At 40.2% G+C, this 17998-nt stretch overlaps 1 protein-coding gene across 1 annotated transcript in view; it reads right to left on the bottom strand.

Annotated features, from left to right (window-relative positions):
* Positions 1-17998, bottom strand: part of LRP1B (LDL receptor related protein 1B) — a 752762-nt gene that overhangs the window by 345019 nt on the left and 389745 nt on the right. The window contains exon 7 of the mRNA XM_067299399.1: positions 1840-2002. Coding sequence (XP_067155500.1) covers positions 1840-2002 — 163 coding nt within the window. The remainder of the gene's footprint in view (positions 1-1839; positions 2003-17998) is intronic.

The raw sequence follows: 17998 nt of genomic DNA on the forward strand, positions 1-17998 counted from the left end.
ATGGCAGCAATACCTGTTACAGGAACGAATACATTAAAATGTAACTGGATAACTTCTTACAGGAACCCATATAAAATCTCTCAAAACAGGCTGGGTTTCATATTTCAGTAAAAAGCCCCCACAATTTATAAATATATGTTTACGGTGCACAAATATAACTATCTTTAGAAGCTGTTACACTTTTATGTAACCTGATCATTTGGAGCTCAACCTGCAACAAATTTTTGTATATTGATATTTTTGTGGTTCTTCAAATAAAATAAAACCAGCAAGTTACTTAGAATAGAATACCATGTTACCACTTTGACACAGAATTATGTCTTAGCTAGTATCAGCAAGAAAGAGTAAAAGGAAAGCAAAAAAGAGAAAAATTGAAGGAAAACATTTTTAAAGTAATAATTAACTCTCTTCTATGCCACTGAAAAAGGCAGCTATCTAAATAAGAATGGTTTGCGGCTAATGGATAACAAACAGAAGGAAAAACAGTCTTTTTTTTTCTGTTCCAGCCTTCCTTGCAGAATCAAAGTGCTGGATACGATTCTGACATCCCTGAAAGATAAGATTATCTAATGACAAGCTTAGAACTCATCTAGCAAATCCAGCAAAGAATAAGCAAGCAAATGTACAGAAAAGGCTGCTGTTAGCAAATCTGAAAGCTTCAAGCTCTTTCAGATCAGAACTTTCAAAAAATCAATTCATACATGATTTTTTATTTGTTTCTTTTAAAACGACACTGCAGTCAGATCGAGGCAAGTTTACCATCTGCTGCAGACAGAGATACAGCAATATTCAAGAATTACATTATACTTCTTTGTAAACTTTACATGCAAGCTGTTCTTGTCAGAATTAAAGTCATCGTGATAATGCATCTTAATATTCAATCAGACTTTAAATAAACAGGGACGGAAGTCCACATACGGATGACAGGCTGCCCTACAGTAAACACTACTGTATTTATTGAGAAGGGGCTTATGGCAGTTTAGGATATATTCCGCCAGGCATTTCAGTCTTAACTACTTACAGACTAATAAAACGAGGATAAAATCCCTGTTCCAAAATCCTCACTGAAATTTACAGGTTTTAAATTAACTTGATCATTCCTCTTTAGTTACGCTTTTACTTCCTCATCTGCTTTAAAACTTTTCCCAGCTGGTGGCTGCTGTAAAATGGAAGATTTTTAGTACCCTGTATTTTAAGCAAGGCTTTATTCCCAAGTGATGCTGGATGTATCTATGGAAGAGAAAAAGCAAATACAGTGTATTCATATCATTTTAGATGACCCTCTAAAGCAGAGCACAAAGTCCTGAAATTTTGTGTGTAACTAAACTCAGTAGAGCCACTTCCAATACTCCTGATAACGAGGGGTTAAAATATAAAGAAATAAAAAGTTCCTTTTTCACATATTCTAGCTAGAAACACAATTTACAGGAAAACCAAAGCAAAGAAAATCTTATGACAAGGTAGGGATAAAATTATTTTTCCATTTCTCATTCCATTTTGAAAAGTTATGCAGCATGTATTGCAATTAATATAGGTAACTGCTTGCTACAAGTGCATTACACATTATTGTGTTGTTATAGCTACTATATAAATAGCTCAATATAAAAGTGAAAATACAGTTTTTCAAACACGTACATGAAACAGATAGATATACAATTTGCAGACACTGGGGTGTGTAAACGACGCTGCATTAACTAAAAACAAAGTAGATGTTACATCAATCTGTGGTCCGAAAGTGAAAAGCCATAAAAACAAATGTAAAGTTTATTATGGGACGTTTAGGCAGACAAGCATGCATCATATAAAATAAAACATTTGTAATACAAAAAATAACCTTACCCAGATGTTGGGTCAACAGCTATTGCCTTAGGGTTAGTAAGCTCGAGCTCGATCAGGGTAACGCACACCGTCCCGTTGCGACTGCAGACGAAGATCCTGTCGCTGACGGGGTCCACGAAGTACAAATTCCCGGTGATCCAGTCGATTGCTATTTGCTGCACATCTGTCAAGAAAAAAAAAGAAAAAAAGGCTCAGAAGTGAAAATACCATACAAATAACAGAACTTGCAGCTGCTTCACTCAGTTAAAGAACTCACACTTTTTTAAGATGAGAATATATACAAGGGTATAGAGTATGTACTAAGCAATTCAATTCCCAAGTCAAACACTGGCAAGTGATTTAGCCACCGGTTTGAGAGAACTGTTTCTTTTTAAGCATGAAAGTCGTGGTCCAACTTCAAGGACGTGAAAAGATATACACGTGTTTGTAGCTTGGTAAAATGTTTGAAATTTTGCCGTCCTGAAAGTTTTCTGCAGCCGGTTCAGAAGCAGCGGCACCGAGCGACGGTGCGCTGTGGGAGCGGGAATGAGAAAGGCTGCTGGGGCTGGGCGACGCTAGCGGATCCCAGCGGAGAGGGCAGCCGCAGGAAGTCACGGGAATTCTCAAGTTCCTTTTCCAGGGCGTCTATTACACAGCAGAGACAGGACACTGATAATGCATATACTAGTTTATTTATATCTGTTTAATGATATATATTATATATATTTTAAATGGACTAAAGCCAAAACACAAACACTTCAAAGAAATTCAAAAAGCCTCCGTGCGGATACGTATGTCTAAAACCACTACGTGTAGCAGTAGGCACGTGCGTGCCACATTCAGTCTCATATAAATTGTTTTTCTGTAGCTCTGAAAAATCTGCATGCAGCCGGATTTCTGATTCGACTGCTAAAATGAACTGCATCAAAGGGAACTGTCCGCATGGTGCTTATGCAGAGAAGTTTTGCTACGATGAAACCAGGAGTTTTCCTTCTCAGGAAGCTAAAGGGAAGAGCGTGGCTTCGCAATTACCCGGCACAACTAGTACTTCATTTTAAAACAGAAACTGCACAAGTTCGTTTTGGGGGGTGGGGGAGCCCAGAATAACTTTTGTACTTGTATTCTAAATCCTGCATTTTCCTTTCAATTCAGTTTGTCTTACACCTAGTCTTACTGTTACAGTAAGCAAAAGTGTAAAGAAGCATTTCTTAAAGGAAGAACAAAACTATCGGTGTCACTGAACTAAAATTTCTTTACTTCCTATTCTCAATGACAGTACTGTACTGACATCACCGTGTAATATAAAACAGTTATTTTTAAATTAATAACTATTGTAAAATTATTTTCTTTTAAATAGAATGTCAAGTATTTCTATATTATATATTAAAAAACTTTTATTTTAAACCTATACATACAGTATATGACTATGGTTTCAAAATACTGTTCCAATTCTTTCATATTGACATAAGCCAGATGTGATAAACTATCATTTCTCATGGTACTCAATGGTACTTTTGTTTTTCTGTATTTCTATCATCCTTCAAAGGTTGAGCTTTTAGGGGTTCTTTTTCCCCACTCCCAGAAGACACTGTTGCCACCATCACATACATGCTGTGTTAGAGGATAAAAAGTACACTCGATTTAGAAAGAAATTGAAAGCATTAAGTTTGTGACAATAAGTGAGGGTTCATTCGATAAAATGCTTAAAACAGACATGGAGATGCATGTGTTGTCCTTCAAAGGGCAGATAACATAAACAAGATCTACTCAATAAAATACCAGGAATAAATACCAGCTCTGTTCCATCACAGCCATCCCATTACACAGTCCATTGCTGTCTCTTCTCTCTCAGATTTCTCTCCTTCCGCTATTCACTCTCCTTCTAATTCAAAGCGAATATTATGCCTCTTCCCTCTGATAGCTACTACCACAAGATGTGCTGAGCCGGAATAAAGGAAAGCTCCATTTAGTGCAGGATCCCACCTCCAGAGGAGGCCAATGCCGCATGCACTGAGACACGCTCAAGCCCTCCAGCAGTTTAGACAACGGGGAGGAAAAGCCTTTTTTTTCCTTTGTCCAAACAAATTATGGCACGTGCTTTTAAAACTATCAAAAATCACGTGATGTCCCACTATGCAAAGAGAGTATCTCAAAAATAAACTTTCTGGGGCAGCACCTTGTTGTCATCCAATACTTAACCAGGATGGTCAATGCACGTTGGCATTTTCACTTGGTAGTTGCAAACCCAAGTTGTGTATTTTAGTCATCACTGCTCTGCTTTTTTGTCTTTCTTGTGCCACGTGTTCTGCTGTGAATTGTACACCTCAAATTACTCATGAGAGGGGTTTATACAGAGCTGCTCAAGTCCGCTCCCCCATAAAACCATCCTCTACATGAAGATCCCCTGAGCAGCACATCCCGGTCTTCTGAATGAAACTTCTAATCCCTGCGGTTTAGCTAGCAGCAGTGCAATAAGCCACTTTGAACGGTTCTTCAGTTGTGGAGCAAGCTGAACGCAGTGTATGCCAGAGAGATAAGGTTTTGGTTGCACTGGGGAATTTTTACATATACATTTTCGTACTCGAGAAGATACTAAATTAATTTCATGCCTATTTCTGAATTCATATATTGAAGCCCAATACGTACAGATGGCTACTCCACTCACATCTTTGAAGTAATTAATCTTTTTCTCTTTCATTCACACAGTTTCAGAAGTCTCTAAAAAGAAATGCCTGCTCCTGAAAACACACATATTTATTCTGAGCAATACTGTACATATTTTTGAGGGTTTTTTTTCTATTTTAATAACAGCTTTCCTTGGAGTATTTCTGCTAAATCTGATCATCCTTCTTTTATTACTTTCTAAAAAACAGAGTTTCCTCTTAAGGACTTCAGAAAGAAGAGTGAATGTTCAGATCCATGACTTTGGATGAAATCTAATCAAAATTAAAAATGCTCCAAAAATGGGCACACTCCATGTATACTTCTGGTTAATGAACCACAAATAGCCAACCTCTCTATTTTAGTCAACTTTACTCTCTTTTGACTAAGGAAGGATCTTCTGCTTCCAGCATAAGCCAAAGAAAATTTAAAAACCGAAACCATGAGGTGGCTTACAAAAATGAGGTAGCCTATTTGAGCGTTTTTGCCTTGCCCTCTCTTTCCTGAGTCTTCAGGGTGTATTTTTTTCCACGTATCTGCATTTGACTTCTCCAACAAAAATGCTAGGAAGTTCTTTGACCTTTCTGAATGAAAGCTGAGGTTGCAGCAGGTGAGGCTTTGTCAATGCTGTACAGCAGGCAAACGCTAAAAGTGCCCGCCATTGACAAATCTGCTTTTTTAATTCAGTAGCTATTTAGAAAAAACAGAGATAAAATTATACATGCACAAAGGAACCAACAAACTTCATTGCAGCAGAGAAGAGAAAGCAGTTTAGACGCAGGCAACTAGCCGCAACCGTTTCCTTTTCCGCGGCGCCCCGCAGCAGCGAGGCCGGGTGACCTGCGGTCAAACGCGCCTAAGCGGCAGCCTGCGCGGTCCTGCGCGCGCACTGCCTGTGCCGAGCCTCTCCTGGGAGCCAGCGCTCCTCGTCACCAGCCCGCACAGCTTCACGCCGACACCGGGCTGCGGGCAGGTTTACGTCGGCAGAGGTTGTGCTGTGCCTCTTCTATCGGCAGCGCTTTGCCATAATTATGTGTGTAGTTCCACTTACAAAACATGGTTTTTATTTAAAATGCCACCGTTCAATCAACGAAACATATTGGTGACTAAGCTTTCAACAACCATGCCCTGAATGATTACTGAATATGTTTAAAAATGAAAAATCAAATGACAAATATCCATCCATCTTTTCCAAATGCATCGCCCTCAACTATCCAAGTCCTTTGCGAAATCAGCCCTCTCAGACACTGTAAAGAGTTTAATGAAAACCTAAAATATATTAAATTTAAATAAGTACTTTAAAGCATCCAGACTTCAAGTTCCTCAAAAGAAAAGAAGGCTTTTCCCTTGTTTGATGAGTAACATAATTCAAATTTCAATAAAGAGTTACCATCTTACAAATACAACTGCTATTCTTCCAAACCTCCTTTATTTCCAGGGCAGCTAGACATCGTTAGGTTTTCATGGTTTCGTTTCTTAGGCTGCTAAGAGGCATGCTACTACAGAGGGGAGTCAGGCAAAGGTAGCATTAAGATCTGCCACCCTGGCTGAGGTTGAACACTGAGCAGGCACTACGGCAGAAACGCACGTTTAACCACAAGCTTCTTTCTTCCATTGCGAACCCTGGGATCTACAGAACTTAAAAAAAAAAAAGAAAAGAAACCACACCTTTTCATAAAAGCCCTTCTGCTTACAGAGCGTTCAGGGGAAATGTGATGATGCCGGGTCCCAGGTATGCTTGGCCTCGGTGCCTTTGCCAGGAATTTTACGCTAGGGGGGCAAAATCTGGGTCGAAGTTTCCTAGCGTACTTCTTTTTGTCCTCACGTTGTAAAATAATTTTACCTCACAGTACATCGAGTTTCTGGAATGAGTAAAATGGGTGAAATTTCCTCTTACTGTATCACGATTCATGCATTTGGTTACGATGCCACCAGATGAAATGTAAAAGGAAGACGTGTGAAACCGTGAAATAATGGCCTGAGGAAGGGGCTTGACTTTTGATCCTGAGGATCAAGATTTTGGAGGATCAAGGAGTGAATTTTCTGCTGCCAATCTCATGTCAGACACAAGTAAGAGGTGTCGAAAACCGTAACGCTGCTAATTTCTGCATTACTGACTTTCAAACACATTGCCAAATGATTGTAAACTTGTAATGGGGTCCCAGTAGCCTGCCTACACGCTGAACAATAAAGACAGATTTATGGAGGTACACAGCTATAACAGTCTTTTTTTCTAACTGCACATTCAAAAACTTCTTATAAATCTGCTGAGACTGTAAATCAAAGCCAGTTATTTACTTCAAAGCAGTTAAGTCATCCACTGTTAAAATTAAAGCATAATTCAGCCGCAACTGGCATCCCATCAAGCACGTGGACTACGAGAGCTGCTGCGGGGAGGAGGCCGTGCTACATTAGCTCCTAATACCTGCCTCGTTCAGCCGCCCTCCATCAAAGGCAGAAGTGCACAGCCTTCCCCCTTCCGAGGACCGCCTGCCGCATGTAGGCGCTTCATCAACACCCCCTGCACACAAATAAGGTCACTTAAGTGTTTTCCCGTAAAGACGCTAAACGGTACATTATTCAGATTTTTAAATGAAACAGGGAGTTACTTTTGCAGCACAAAGTAATCGAGGAAAATGACTTCCAGGAGACAGGTCAAGCAGGTGGGTCCCCGAGGTGGCCAGCGGCACGTCGAGGAGCGCGTTGGGGGCCGAATGCAGAAGTCAGTTATCTTAGTCAGCTGTTAAGCAGCGGGTTAGGGAAGGAAGGCAGCTCATGCTACGCATTTTTGTAGAAGGTGACACTTGTCAGACAACACTGGTTCACAGGAGTCAGAGTATGCTATATTCTCTTGCAGGTAAAACGAGGTCTTAATTTTATAGGCTAATTTCATGTTGAGCCCAATACAGTTGCTATTAGCAATATATTGTCTAGATGACATGAATATACAATACATAACATGACCTAGGGTTATAAATCTGCATTTCTTTTTCCCAAAGGTCATTATTACATTCAATTCAATTTTAATCAGAAGGTAATAATGACCACAGCATATTTCATTCTGATATATATAAGACATTGGACAGAAGTCTTTTTCTGCATCTCAGACATTTAGGGGAAAAGGACATTATGATGTTCTTAAAAAAATGTGCTTGCAAATAAGAACAAATGCAAATGTTATTAAAGAACTATATAATACAGTTAAATTCTGCTTACTGATCTCAATTTAAATCCAGCATGAGAAGTACTACTATGAGAATAGCAGAAAAAATTTTAAATAATTTTAATTATAAAAATATGACCTGTGCAGTTAGCAAATATGTGTCTCATCACACCACACAACACCTCTGAAACAAAGCCACATCATGTACCTTAGCAGATGAGATCACCTCTTCTTTTAGGGTTACCAAGGAAAGAAAATGAAATTACTTCTTATATTAAAGAGCATTAAGCCATTTTCTTCATCTCCTTCCCTGCCTCTAAAAAGAACTGCAACTCTTCAGAAAGGATCATCGCCTCCATGGGTACCTACCGCTACAGCGCAGAGGAATCACTGTCACCCGCTGACGCCATCAACACGCTTGTACTTCTGCAAACACGCAGAAACACTGTACAGCATCACCTAACGTCACTATTTACCTTATATTATGGTTTGAGCATGACAAATGAAACCCCTTCCTACCTACGAATGCTGAATGCCAGCTCTCTATAATAAACGCATACTCATGTTATTGTTATCCCATCCTTCCTTGCTTCCTGTTTGTCCGTATCTTTTTTCATCCCTCTCTTCCACCTTGTCCGAAACTGAAACTGTATTCTCTGAAGGAGAGACTGTTACTTGTTGTATTTGACCTGATCAACAAGGAAATAACTGTCCAGACTTAAAATCGAGGCCTAGTCGATGCGTTTACAAATTACAATTTGAAATAATTTTACAATTACTTGCTAATTTTTCTTGCTAACTTATTTGCAGTAATGCAAAAAACAAAAATAAAAAATGGTTTTAGGGTTATGCGTCAATTGTTTCTCTATACATTTCAACATGACATCAGGACACTGCTTTTTGGGGGGTTTCTGTCCTCTTCACTGCAGTGGTGGGATCCAAATATTGGTCTACCTGAACAGGAATGCCATTACCTTAAAACTGAATACCATCATAGAAAATACCATCCACAAAAAAGTCTTGTGAACCATTCAAATAGTTGTTGCTTCCAGCAACGAGACTCGCACACAATGCTCTTATATTTGCAGAGCTCGGACTTTGCTTACAAAAAGCTTACAGCCTCTTCCAAAATATTCTAACTAGCCGCCTTAGAAAGATACGTGGCCATAATCCCTCCTCTTCTCAGCTACCGAAGTCTTGTGTACTTTGTGCTAACTAGTCCGACTCTGCACACCCACTGGCATCTTTAGCATTTTGGTTTTTAAACCTCCCAGCATCCCTATGACATCTGGAAATACCGTTATTCTCATTTTGCGGTAAGAGGGGAAAAGAGAAGATTACTTGCTAAATGTCATGCAGCAAGTCTCGGGAAAAACAGCGGTCTCCTGACAACCAGCAGACTAGACTGCCTTTCTCACTGAACCGCTCCTCCTCTCCTGTAAACAGTTGAAAAAAAGAGGGTCCCAATACTTGCAAAGAAAGGATAAGTTAGCATAAGAGGATATGTTAGCACAAGAGAACCCCCCCACAACGAACTGTGACCAGTTATTTCATAAAATACAGAATACAGATTACAGTGCATTCACAGACTATTATAAAAATGTGTACCCGTATTATGTTTTCACATTACTTTATCTTATTTGAGTCATCTTTTCCCCAAAAGTTCATTTCTGAAGCTAATGCAGTGGTAATGGCTATTTAGAACAAGCCTGAATTCTGCAACCAGTTGAACAGACTTAGTGAATAACCGCTATCTCCTTGAAAGACCCTTGAAATGAAAATGCACAGGATTTTCAGGATATTCCTAGCTAAAAGGGAAATAGCATTGCTCTTCTTTAGAAAAATATTCTCCCTATATATATATATCTGTTTATTGAGATATTAACACACACACACACACACACACACACATATATATTGAAAAATGGAACCAGATATGTAGGTAAAATAAATCCTAGAGATGAGAGCCACTGGGACTGTAAATTTTCACAGGTGTCCACACACTCCTTAACCAGCTCATTATTTTTGCCTGCACGGCGTGACACGGTCTTTATGCAATTACACAGGCAAAGACTACGCAAACGTCACCGTCGGCTCGAGAAGTGCCACGGTGAGCGCGTGGCCCGACCGAGGAAGCTGTCGCTGTTTTGGGACGTGCTGATAAAACGCAGGGCTTCAGCTCTGAGCAAACGGACCAGCCCTTCTGCGTGCTCTGTCCTCTTCTCGTTAAATTACTTACGACCGTTCTGACACTGTCCTTCCAGAACGGAGAAAATTATATAGCTTAAACCTGACTTTAGTGAAAGCGATGCACTCTGCTTAAAAGATTCGTTACCTGTAATTTATCAGTTTCAGAACGAGTGCTTCACTTAAAACCACCACTAAAAACTGTAAAGCAAAATCAAGATTTTTATTTTGTTCAACCTAACTCACAAATAATGAGAGGGATAGGATTTGTTCTTCTTTTTCTTTATTTAATAATCCTGACATGATCCTTTAGCTTTTCAGCATTTCAGGTCCTACTCCAGAGCTAAAGCCAGAAGAAAGTTTTTGATCAAATTCACTCAGTTTTCAGTAGAGATCCACAATGTAAGCAAGGACTTGGAGAAGCCAAACAATACTCCTATGAAATGGAGATGATACTTTTTGAGTCAGCCAGTCAAAGAAGTCAAAAATTAAAGAAATATATGTCCCGTATTAAACCCTAACATCAGATGGTGTTTTTAATTTGCCGTGGCCACCGCGGTGCAAATAACAATCACAGCTTTACCAGCTCCCGCAAACCGGCATGTCCTTCCTCTGCACGAGCTCTCGATAAAGCCCTGCTTGAAGAGCAGCGCCCTACTGCCCCCCGAGCCCGCGAGCTCCTCGCTGTGTCTGCGTTACAGCCCACAACGGCGCCCAGAAACAGCCAGCCTGGACCGACAACTGAAAGCAGTCCGGCAGAGCCCAGGGGCAGCGCAAAGATGTTGAGACTGGCTTTCGTTTCACCAGAGGTGCAGGTTCTCATTTCAGCTTTACTTCTGTTAATGCAAATTTTCATTATTTTAGGAAAAGCACGATCCTCATTCACCCTTCACAATGCACCCGTACAAGGCGTTAGATCAAAGTGTGTCGCAAAACACACAAAAACATTAGTGAAGGTCACCAGCTAGGATCACAACTTCTCCTACTTGTGTTTTTATTCCCGTACAATATATGTAAGCAGCTTTTTTTTTTACCGCTGCTTCCCCCCAAACCACACAGCAGCCCTCTTTTTGTACCACTACACATCTGACACAGACGGGACAAGGTCACAGTCCCTGCTAACGCTAGCAGCGATTGGGCCAACTCACTAATACCAGTCACTGTGTCATGCTCTGTACATGCACTTTTGTGTGTAGCAGGTAAAGCACTGTGCATTCCCAAAAGTTCCCAGGATCTTTGCTGAAAACATACTCTTTACTTACATTTTTACCTATTGGATAAATGTCTATCTGGACTGAAATTTGGTCTGCAGTTGCTCAAGCGCTTCTTAACTGGTACCATACTTTGCTATACGAATGTAAATAAACAGTATTTTTGGTTTATCATTTTTCTCCTGTTTCCTTCTTTACTATAAAGACAAAAGAAGCTTTGAAGAAAACTAACTTAGAGCAGTTTATTGGCTAGTCACAGACTTTTTACTGTAGTTATATTGCAATGCTGTTGCAGCTAGTCTTCTATGATCTGCATCTCTCGAAGAAATATCTTAAGGAGATAGAAGATCTAATTTTAATGACATGATACAAAGAACCTTAAGTAAAAAGAAAGGCCATGGCTCACTTTAATGTTTTTTTCTGGGATAAGATCTGAGTAAAATATTTGCATTAATAAATTAACATCTGGAAGTAACTGGCAAATTTGCTGTCAATTAGTCTAATTGGAACAAACTTGATTAGCATCTTGGGTGACAAATTACAAAGAAATAGCTGCACTTCGAAAGAAAAGCCCTAGCTATATTATCAAAAATGGGAAATTTATAAATTTAATAAAAAGTATCAACAAAAGATGAAAAAAGTTCACACATACACAGTTAGCTGATGGTATTTAATACTAAATTATTAATTAGGTACTGCTGTTGAAAATAACTTCTAAGAATGTACACCTAAAGCCTCAAGTTCACAGCCAATGCCACCAGAAAGGGCAGTTTACAAGTACGTATCTCTTACATAGCTCCTGTCTGCACCTGCCTTTGTCCTAAGAAAGGAGAGGACAAGCTTCATTGAATACTGAGGACATCTCAAGAGCCTGAAAGTTGTAGCAGAAAGAGGAGAAAATTCTTCACGACTGCTGTATCTAAAAACAATGGCCTGGATCCCACAGAGCATCACAAGGGGGTACAAGTCTTGGTCCTGGACGGTAACATCATTCTGGTTCTGTTTCACTTGCAGCATCTTGCAAAAAAAGGACTTTCTGGTTTCACCAGAGAGCAAAGAAACCACCCAGCCAGAGGGGACCCAAGGGAGTGAGGGAGCATCTTTCCTGAACGCCGAGAAGCTCTGCTATGCAAACGTCTTCATCTCCTTGGAAATTTGCCGATTACTGAGGCCCAAGGTGAATTTTTAGAAGTAGAACAAGTTCAGATCTTTTTTTTGTGAAAATCGTATTAAAAAGAATAGTACCAGTGACTACCATGTAAAAAACAAAAAGAAGCCAGCATGGTGCATATGGATGTCAAAGGCTTATGAGAAAATATGTGTCTAATCCCGTTAAACATGCATTGTTTAATTCCACAATATAGAGAAGTGTTAATTGCATTTTTTTTAACTGACATTCCATACATTTGTAGAACATTCTGGACAAAATTTTGCATTTTATATTTACAGCAACCTAATTATTTATAACATTAGAATAAAATAATTGTGGGGGCTGTAAAGAACTATCATCTTCCAAGGCCTTGCTAACAAAACACAAAACATTTATGTTTTCCAGGCAGAATAATCCATTCAATTTATAGACAAACACAGAGAAAAAGTTCCTCAGCGTTATGCCTGGTAAAGATAAATTTACATGTCCTGTTTTACAAAAGGTTACTGATACTATGACAAAGTGTTCATTTTTTATTTATAAAATCCTTCTGCTGCTGTTGAAGATAGTCAATCTGCTCTTGAAAGTCCTCCCTGGTGCAAAATCTTCATTATCAAGGAAGGGGTGGGATGTAAGGAAGACACACCTGAGGCCAATATCTTTGAATGACTGAAAAATTCCATTCTTGGCAATTAATAAGCAGGTAATAAATAATTCTTTGTCAACAGGGATTAAATGCAGGCAACCTAAGGTTGAAGGGAAATTCCACCAATTCAGAGCATCTGCCATGGAAGCTTGTGCCTCAAAAAGGTATAATTCAGTGTTACAGGGACACTATTCAAGCAGGTAGCACAAGTTCCCAAGTCAAATTGAATGGGCTGTAATCCAAAAGATTCACTAAATGCAGATGAATCCTTCACAGCTAACATTTAGAAGCTAATATATACAAGACCCTCTTAGCATCTGTGATATCACAGATTATAGCTTAACTTTTGTGGGAACACCATCAAGCACAGATATATACACTTGAATATACGAATACTATTCATACAAAAACATAATGGATTTGCAATACCCACTGTTGTTGAAGGAAGATACCAAGCTGATCACGACATAGAAATCCCACAACCTTCAGGTGACGTCTCAGACTGTCTCTGAGAAAGACTGAATGAATGTGTTTAACAAGAAGGTATGAACTACTCTTACTCTTCTAGTAAATCTGATGACCATCAAAAAGGCTACGTTTAATCAATAATCAGAAAAAACAGCTAGTACCTAAAGACAGGATAAAACCGATAAAAGGAAGTTTCTGTACAGGCTCAAGTCTCTAAAGAGTCTTGCCATTTCAGGGTGCAGAAGAGCCGTACAGCAGCCATTCGTTATTAGATGGCATTGCTTCCTGTGATTTGTAACCGTCCACCTGACTTCAAGAAAGCCCCTTATCAGGGCTGTAACATGTACCTGCATCAGAAGTTCTCTAAGTCCAGGTGCGCCAGAATGAGGAACGAATGAATGTATGGACAGGCCAAAAAAAATCACAGCACGAGAGCCTCCCAGGCTATATTAGGTTCATCAAGGTGACCCCAACTGTGTCCCGTCTCCACACAAATACACCTCCGGACAAAGCGAGAAAGGTGATGATCCCTGAAGTAGCATTTGTCCCATCTCCCCAGAAATGTAAGAGCAACTGTATCAGATCAGCTAGCGCTCTAGGAATGCTGAGTGGATGCCAAGACAGGACGAGCACACTGTGACATTTCTTCAGGATACTCTTTTCACCTCCAATAATTTAGCGCTTTCATTTACAAGAAAGAGTTCAGAGAGATAGGACATAGGCATCGGGAAGAAATGATTCTGAGAGTGCTTGAGCCAGACCCTCATTAAACTGCTGTTTAATTGAAGTCTCAGCACCTGTAACCCCACAAAGGTTGCCTTTTTCAAACAGGGCTGTCTATCACAGAGGAAAAAGTAAAATCACATTTTACAACTATATGACAGCTTATTACACCTATCTGGAGACATGCTCAGCGGCAGAGTTTTATAGGGAAAAAAAACTCCTACAGAGTTGTTCTCCTCCTGTGTAAGCCTAACTTTGCTTTGATTTCTCATGAATATTCACAGGAACTTTACAGGAAGTTTGCTGACAGAAGCTCCATCCTTAGTGCTTTTTCCTTCAGTGATTGAGGTTTATAAATGCCAAGTGACTGTACCTATTTTGAGCAGCACAACATTCGTAGTTGTGGTTCATCACTGCTAGGATGTGTTTTAGGTCTTGGAGGGGGGTGGAAGTTTGGGCTTGTGGTTGTTTGTTTCTGTACAATCTCCAAGTACCAAGAAAAGGAGACAAAAACCACCACCACCACCAACAAAACCCCTCAACCCCCCAAAAACCACATTTCAAACTTCTTTTCTGTTGTTTCCTTTTGGAAGGAGCTTTTTGGGGTTTTTTTGAGTAAGCTCAGAAGAAAGGCAAGCCAAGTGCATATGGGGGACAAAAAGGGCAACCGGGACCATGGTGAAAAACAGGGTGGTAACCAAACGGACACTGTTTGACACTGGTCGTCCTCCCATTCTGCTGCAGACACTTTTGTCTGGACTCCCCACCTGACAGTCTGCATAGTGACCACATTCGTGAAGAGAGAAAGACAAAAAGTGCGCTTTGGCTTGGGCCTGCTGAGGGCAAGGAGAAGGTGTTAAGTCCCCTGAGCAGAGAGGCCGATACATCTCCAGTTTGTGCATTTTGCACTTGCCAGCTTAGACGCTGGCTGGTGCCCAGAGGAGACTGCCAGCTCCATCCCAGTGACTTGTTCCCGACCTTGCAGCAACTCTTCCCTTGTGCTGCGGTGGGGAAGGCTAGGGAAATCAGATGCATTAAAACTGAGACAGTAGGTAGAGCAAAATGTTTCTTTTCATCCGGATCAGCTCCATACAAGCACATCTGCCGGCAGAAAAGCCTGTATGTGCTCTGAGGGTAGGTAGGATTCTCTGTCTAGATGTATAAAACACCGCAAAGCAGCAAAGCCAAATGTGACCATTCCAGGATTTCTAATAGTACTGATGTGCTGTGGTAACTAAATGCAAAGGAAACCTGAATCAAACACCATCCAAGCAGAAAATATCGTGTTCTGAAGTAGCGTCCCAAAGAGAGATTTTGCTATATTCTACTCAAGAATAGCTGCTAAGACCACAGACTGCACTCCCTGGCGCTTGTCTGGAGAGCAAGTAGGGTACTTGTACTGATGAAGATGCAAAATGCCTATTAAAATGAGGAAGAAGAAGATTCTGCCATCCAGAAGATGCTGCTCTTGCTGGCTTCCCCACGGTTGACAAGCATTGGCAGGCGATTCCACATCAAGGTTAGGAGCAGCACGACTTTGGGAGGGACTTTCCACCTTCACTCCATTAAAAAACATTGCTGGTTTTGGTCCTAGCTACCTAGAGGCAGCATTTCACAAAGACGCTTGTTCCTGAAGTCCTGATGTACAAATGAGCAGTGGGCTGCGAGATGGTGCAAAGCGTGAGCAGTATATGGCTTATTATGGGTTATTACTGGTTGCGCAAGCCTGATTATGAGAGAGTGTTCCCTGAGAGCCTACTTGGCTCTGACACTGCCTGCACAAATCTTCTGAGTAGGAAGTTTTCCAGCATCACTTCCAACAACTCCTAGGTCTTAAAGAGACAAAGACGAAACAACATGCCAAAGCCTGGCCTTGGCTGAGACACGAATGCTTGTGCTGACACTACCAGGCCTATGGAAACCTATTCCTATTTGAAAGAAGAAACCTATCAAGCAAGCAAACAAAAAACCTATCAATGATATAATAAATCTCCTAAGACAACAACTAGCTTACTAAGCCTGAGGAATACCAGCACTGGATTTCCACCCTGTTCTCCTGCAGCAAGCGACACCTGAGTGCAGGACCAGCCTGTCCTACTTCTCTATCCTCATGTAGAATAAAGGACAGATGCAGACCAAATTAACACTCCTCTTCAAAAGAATCTGGTTGTATCTGTCCGGGACACATACATACCAAAATGAAATTGTATTGGACTGTCTTTGAGGAAAAATGCTAGATACTAAAGGACTGTAATTTCCTTTCTTTTGTAAATCCAAGGTTTATGCTCACTATCTAGAGCTTGTACTATTCAATCTATCATGAAAACAAAGTAATTTTCATGGTCTCAGCTTTCCTAAATGTAGTCTTGCATCTTAAAATACAATCTACATTCTTTGTTCCAATTACAAGACATTATACTTGCTTGTGCTAGAACAAACACTTTGAATAAGTCCACTTCAAGCAGTCCCGAACACTTTGTATGACTGACTTTTCTACCAATTTTTGTGTTATATGCAAATAATGATATGTTTTATGATATGTTTTCATCCAGATAGCTAACTAACAACAGATTAGAAAACTGGGATAAATAAATTTAAAAATCCCATGGACACTTCTAAGAATAATTTTTCTTTTTTCTCTAAGAGTTTACGAATAGCTCTGTCCTCTTTCTGGCTAGATGGATGTTTTCTTGCTTAAAACAAAAAAAAGCAGAAAAGAAACATACAAAAATAGAAGTTTCTGGTGAAGAGCAGATATTCCATTTTCCTATGAGCAGCTCCAGAGGCATGACCATTTGTTTGGCTTGAGCTTGAGCTGCCAGAGAGAATACGCTCACACTTGAAAATGCTGAGGCTGAAACCCTGGAGAAGCAGTTAAAGGGAATTCATTGGCCACACCAGAAGTAGGTGCTAGGTAATAAAGAGAAATGGCAGGAGCCACCTTATGGTCAACAGGTAGTGGTGCGGGGGAAGTAATAATTTAAGATTAAAACTCAATTTTGGGCTGTAGCCACAAAATGACCTATACATGCACGCAGACATACATCCAGACTCCAGCCATGTCCACGTGCAGACACAGCAACTCCAGATGCACGTCTGCAAGGGAAGATTTTATCAAGTGGGTGATTTCTATATTGGATACCAGAAAATATAAAGTCTGTGACTGAACCTTTTGGAAGTTATTATTCCCATAAAAGGAGCAGCATATTGTCCATGCGCTCTCCGGTCTCCTCTGTCCCAGGGAACAGACTGGCAGAGCTGCAAGCGAGAGTGAGATGAAAGCAGCTCTCACACTACTTGTCCCACTGAGGATGGAGCCAAGGACACGGGAGCCAACCACAGCTAAATCTACCAGATTTTGTCAGTGAGAGCTCCAAGCTGACTGCCCTGTTCCCTAAGCCAAAATCAAACAATAAGTTGGAACAAGTCTCTGCAGTCAATACATGTCCATGGGAATTTCAATTCTTAATTTAAACAAGACTGAATGATTACAGTGAAGTTTCAGCAAAACATTAGCGTCCATGCTGATGTGTACTAACACTGTGAAAAATGATTAGCTCATTAATTCCAGGCACTGTATTCATTGCAAACCCATAATACAGCCTTAATTTTGCAAACAGATGCGCTAATGCCGATCCAAACACCACCGAGATTAGCAATTCTTTTCACACGCAGAGAACACAGGGAGAGGAATGCAGGCGAGGACTGGCGAAAAACTAAAACCACAGCACTAAGATCCCCTTTGATGATGAAGGTAAGTGACAGAACAGACACACATACAGTTCAATACAAAACAAATTTTGCTAAGGACTGTAGTTAATCTGATTGCTCTTACTAAAAGGAAAATAAAATAAAATAACAGAGTGAATTAAGAAGGCACATTCAAATACAACCACTGAGTTTCTTAGGGCTCTTAGATACCTAAAGTATGAAAACTCCTCTAAAATACAACATTAAAAATGCAAGAAAAC

This window comes from Apteryx mantelli, chromosome 6 (genome assembly GCF_036417845.1).
Source record: "Apteryx mantelli isolate bAptMan1 chromosome 6, bAptMan1.hap1, whole genome shotgun sequence".
Lineage (NCBI taxonomy): Eukaryota > Metazoa > Chordata > Aves > Apterygiformes > Apterygidae > Apteryx > Apteryx mantelli.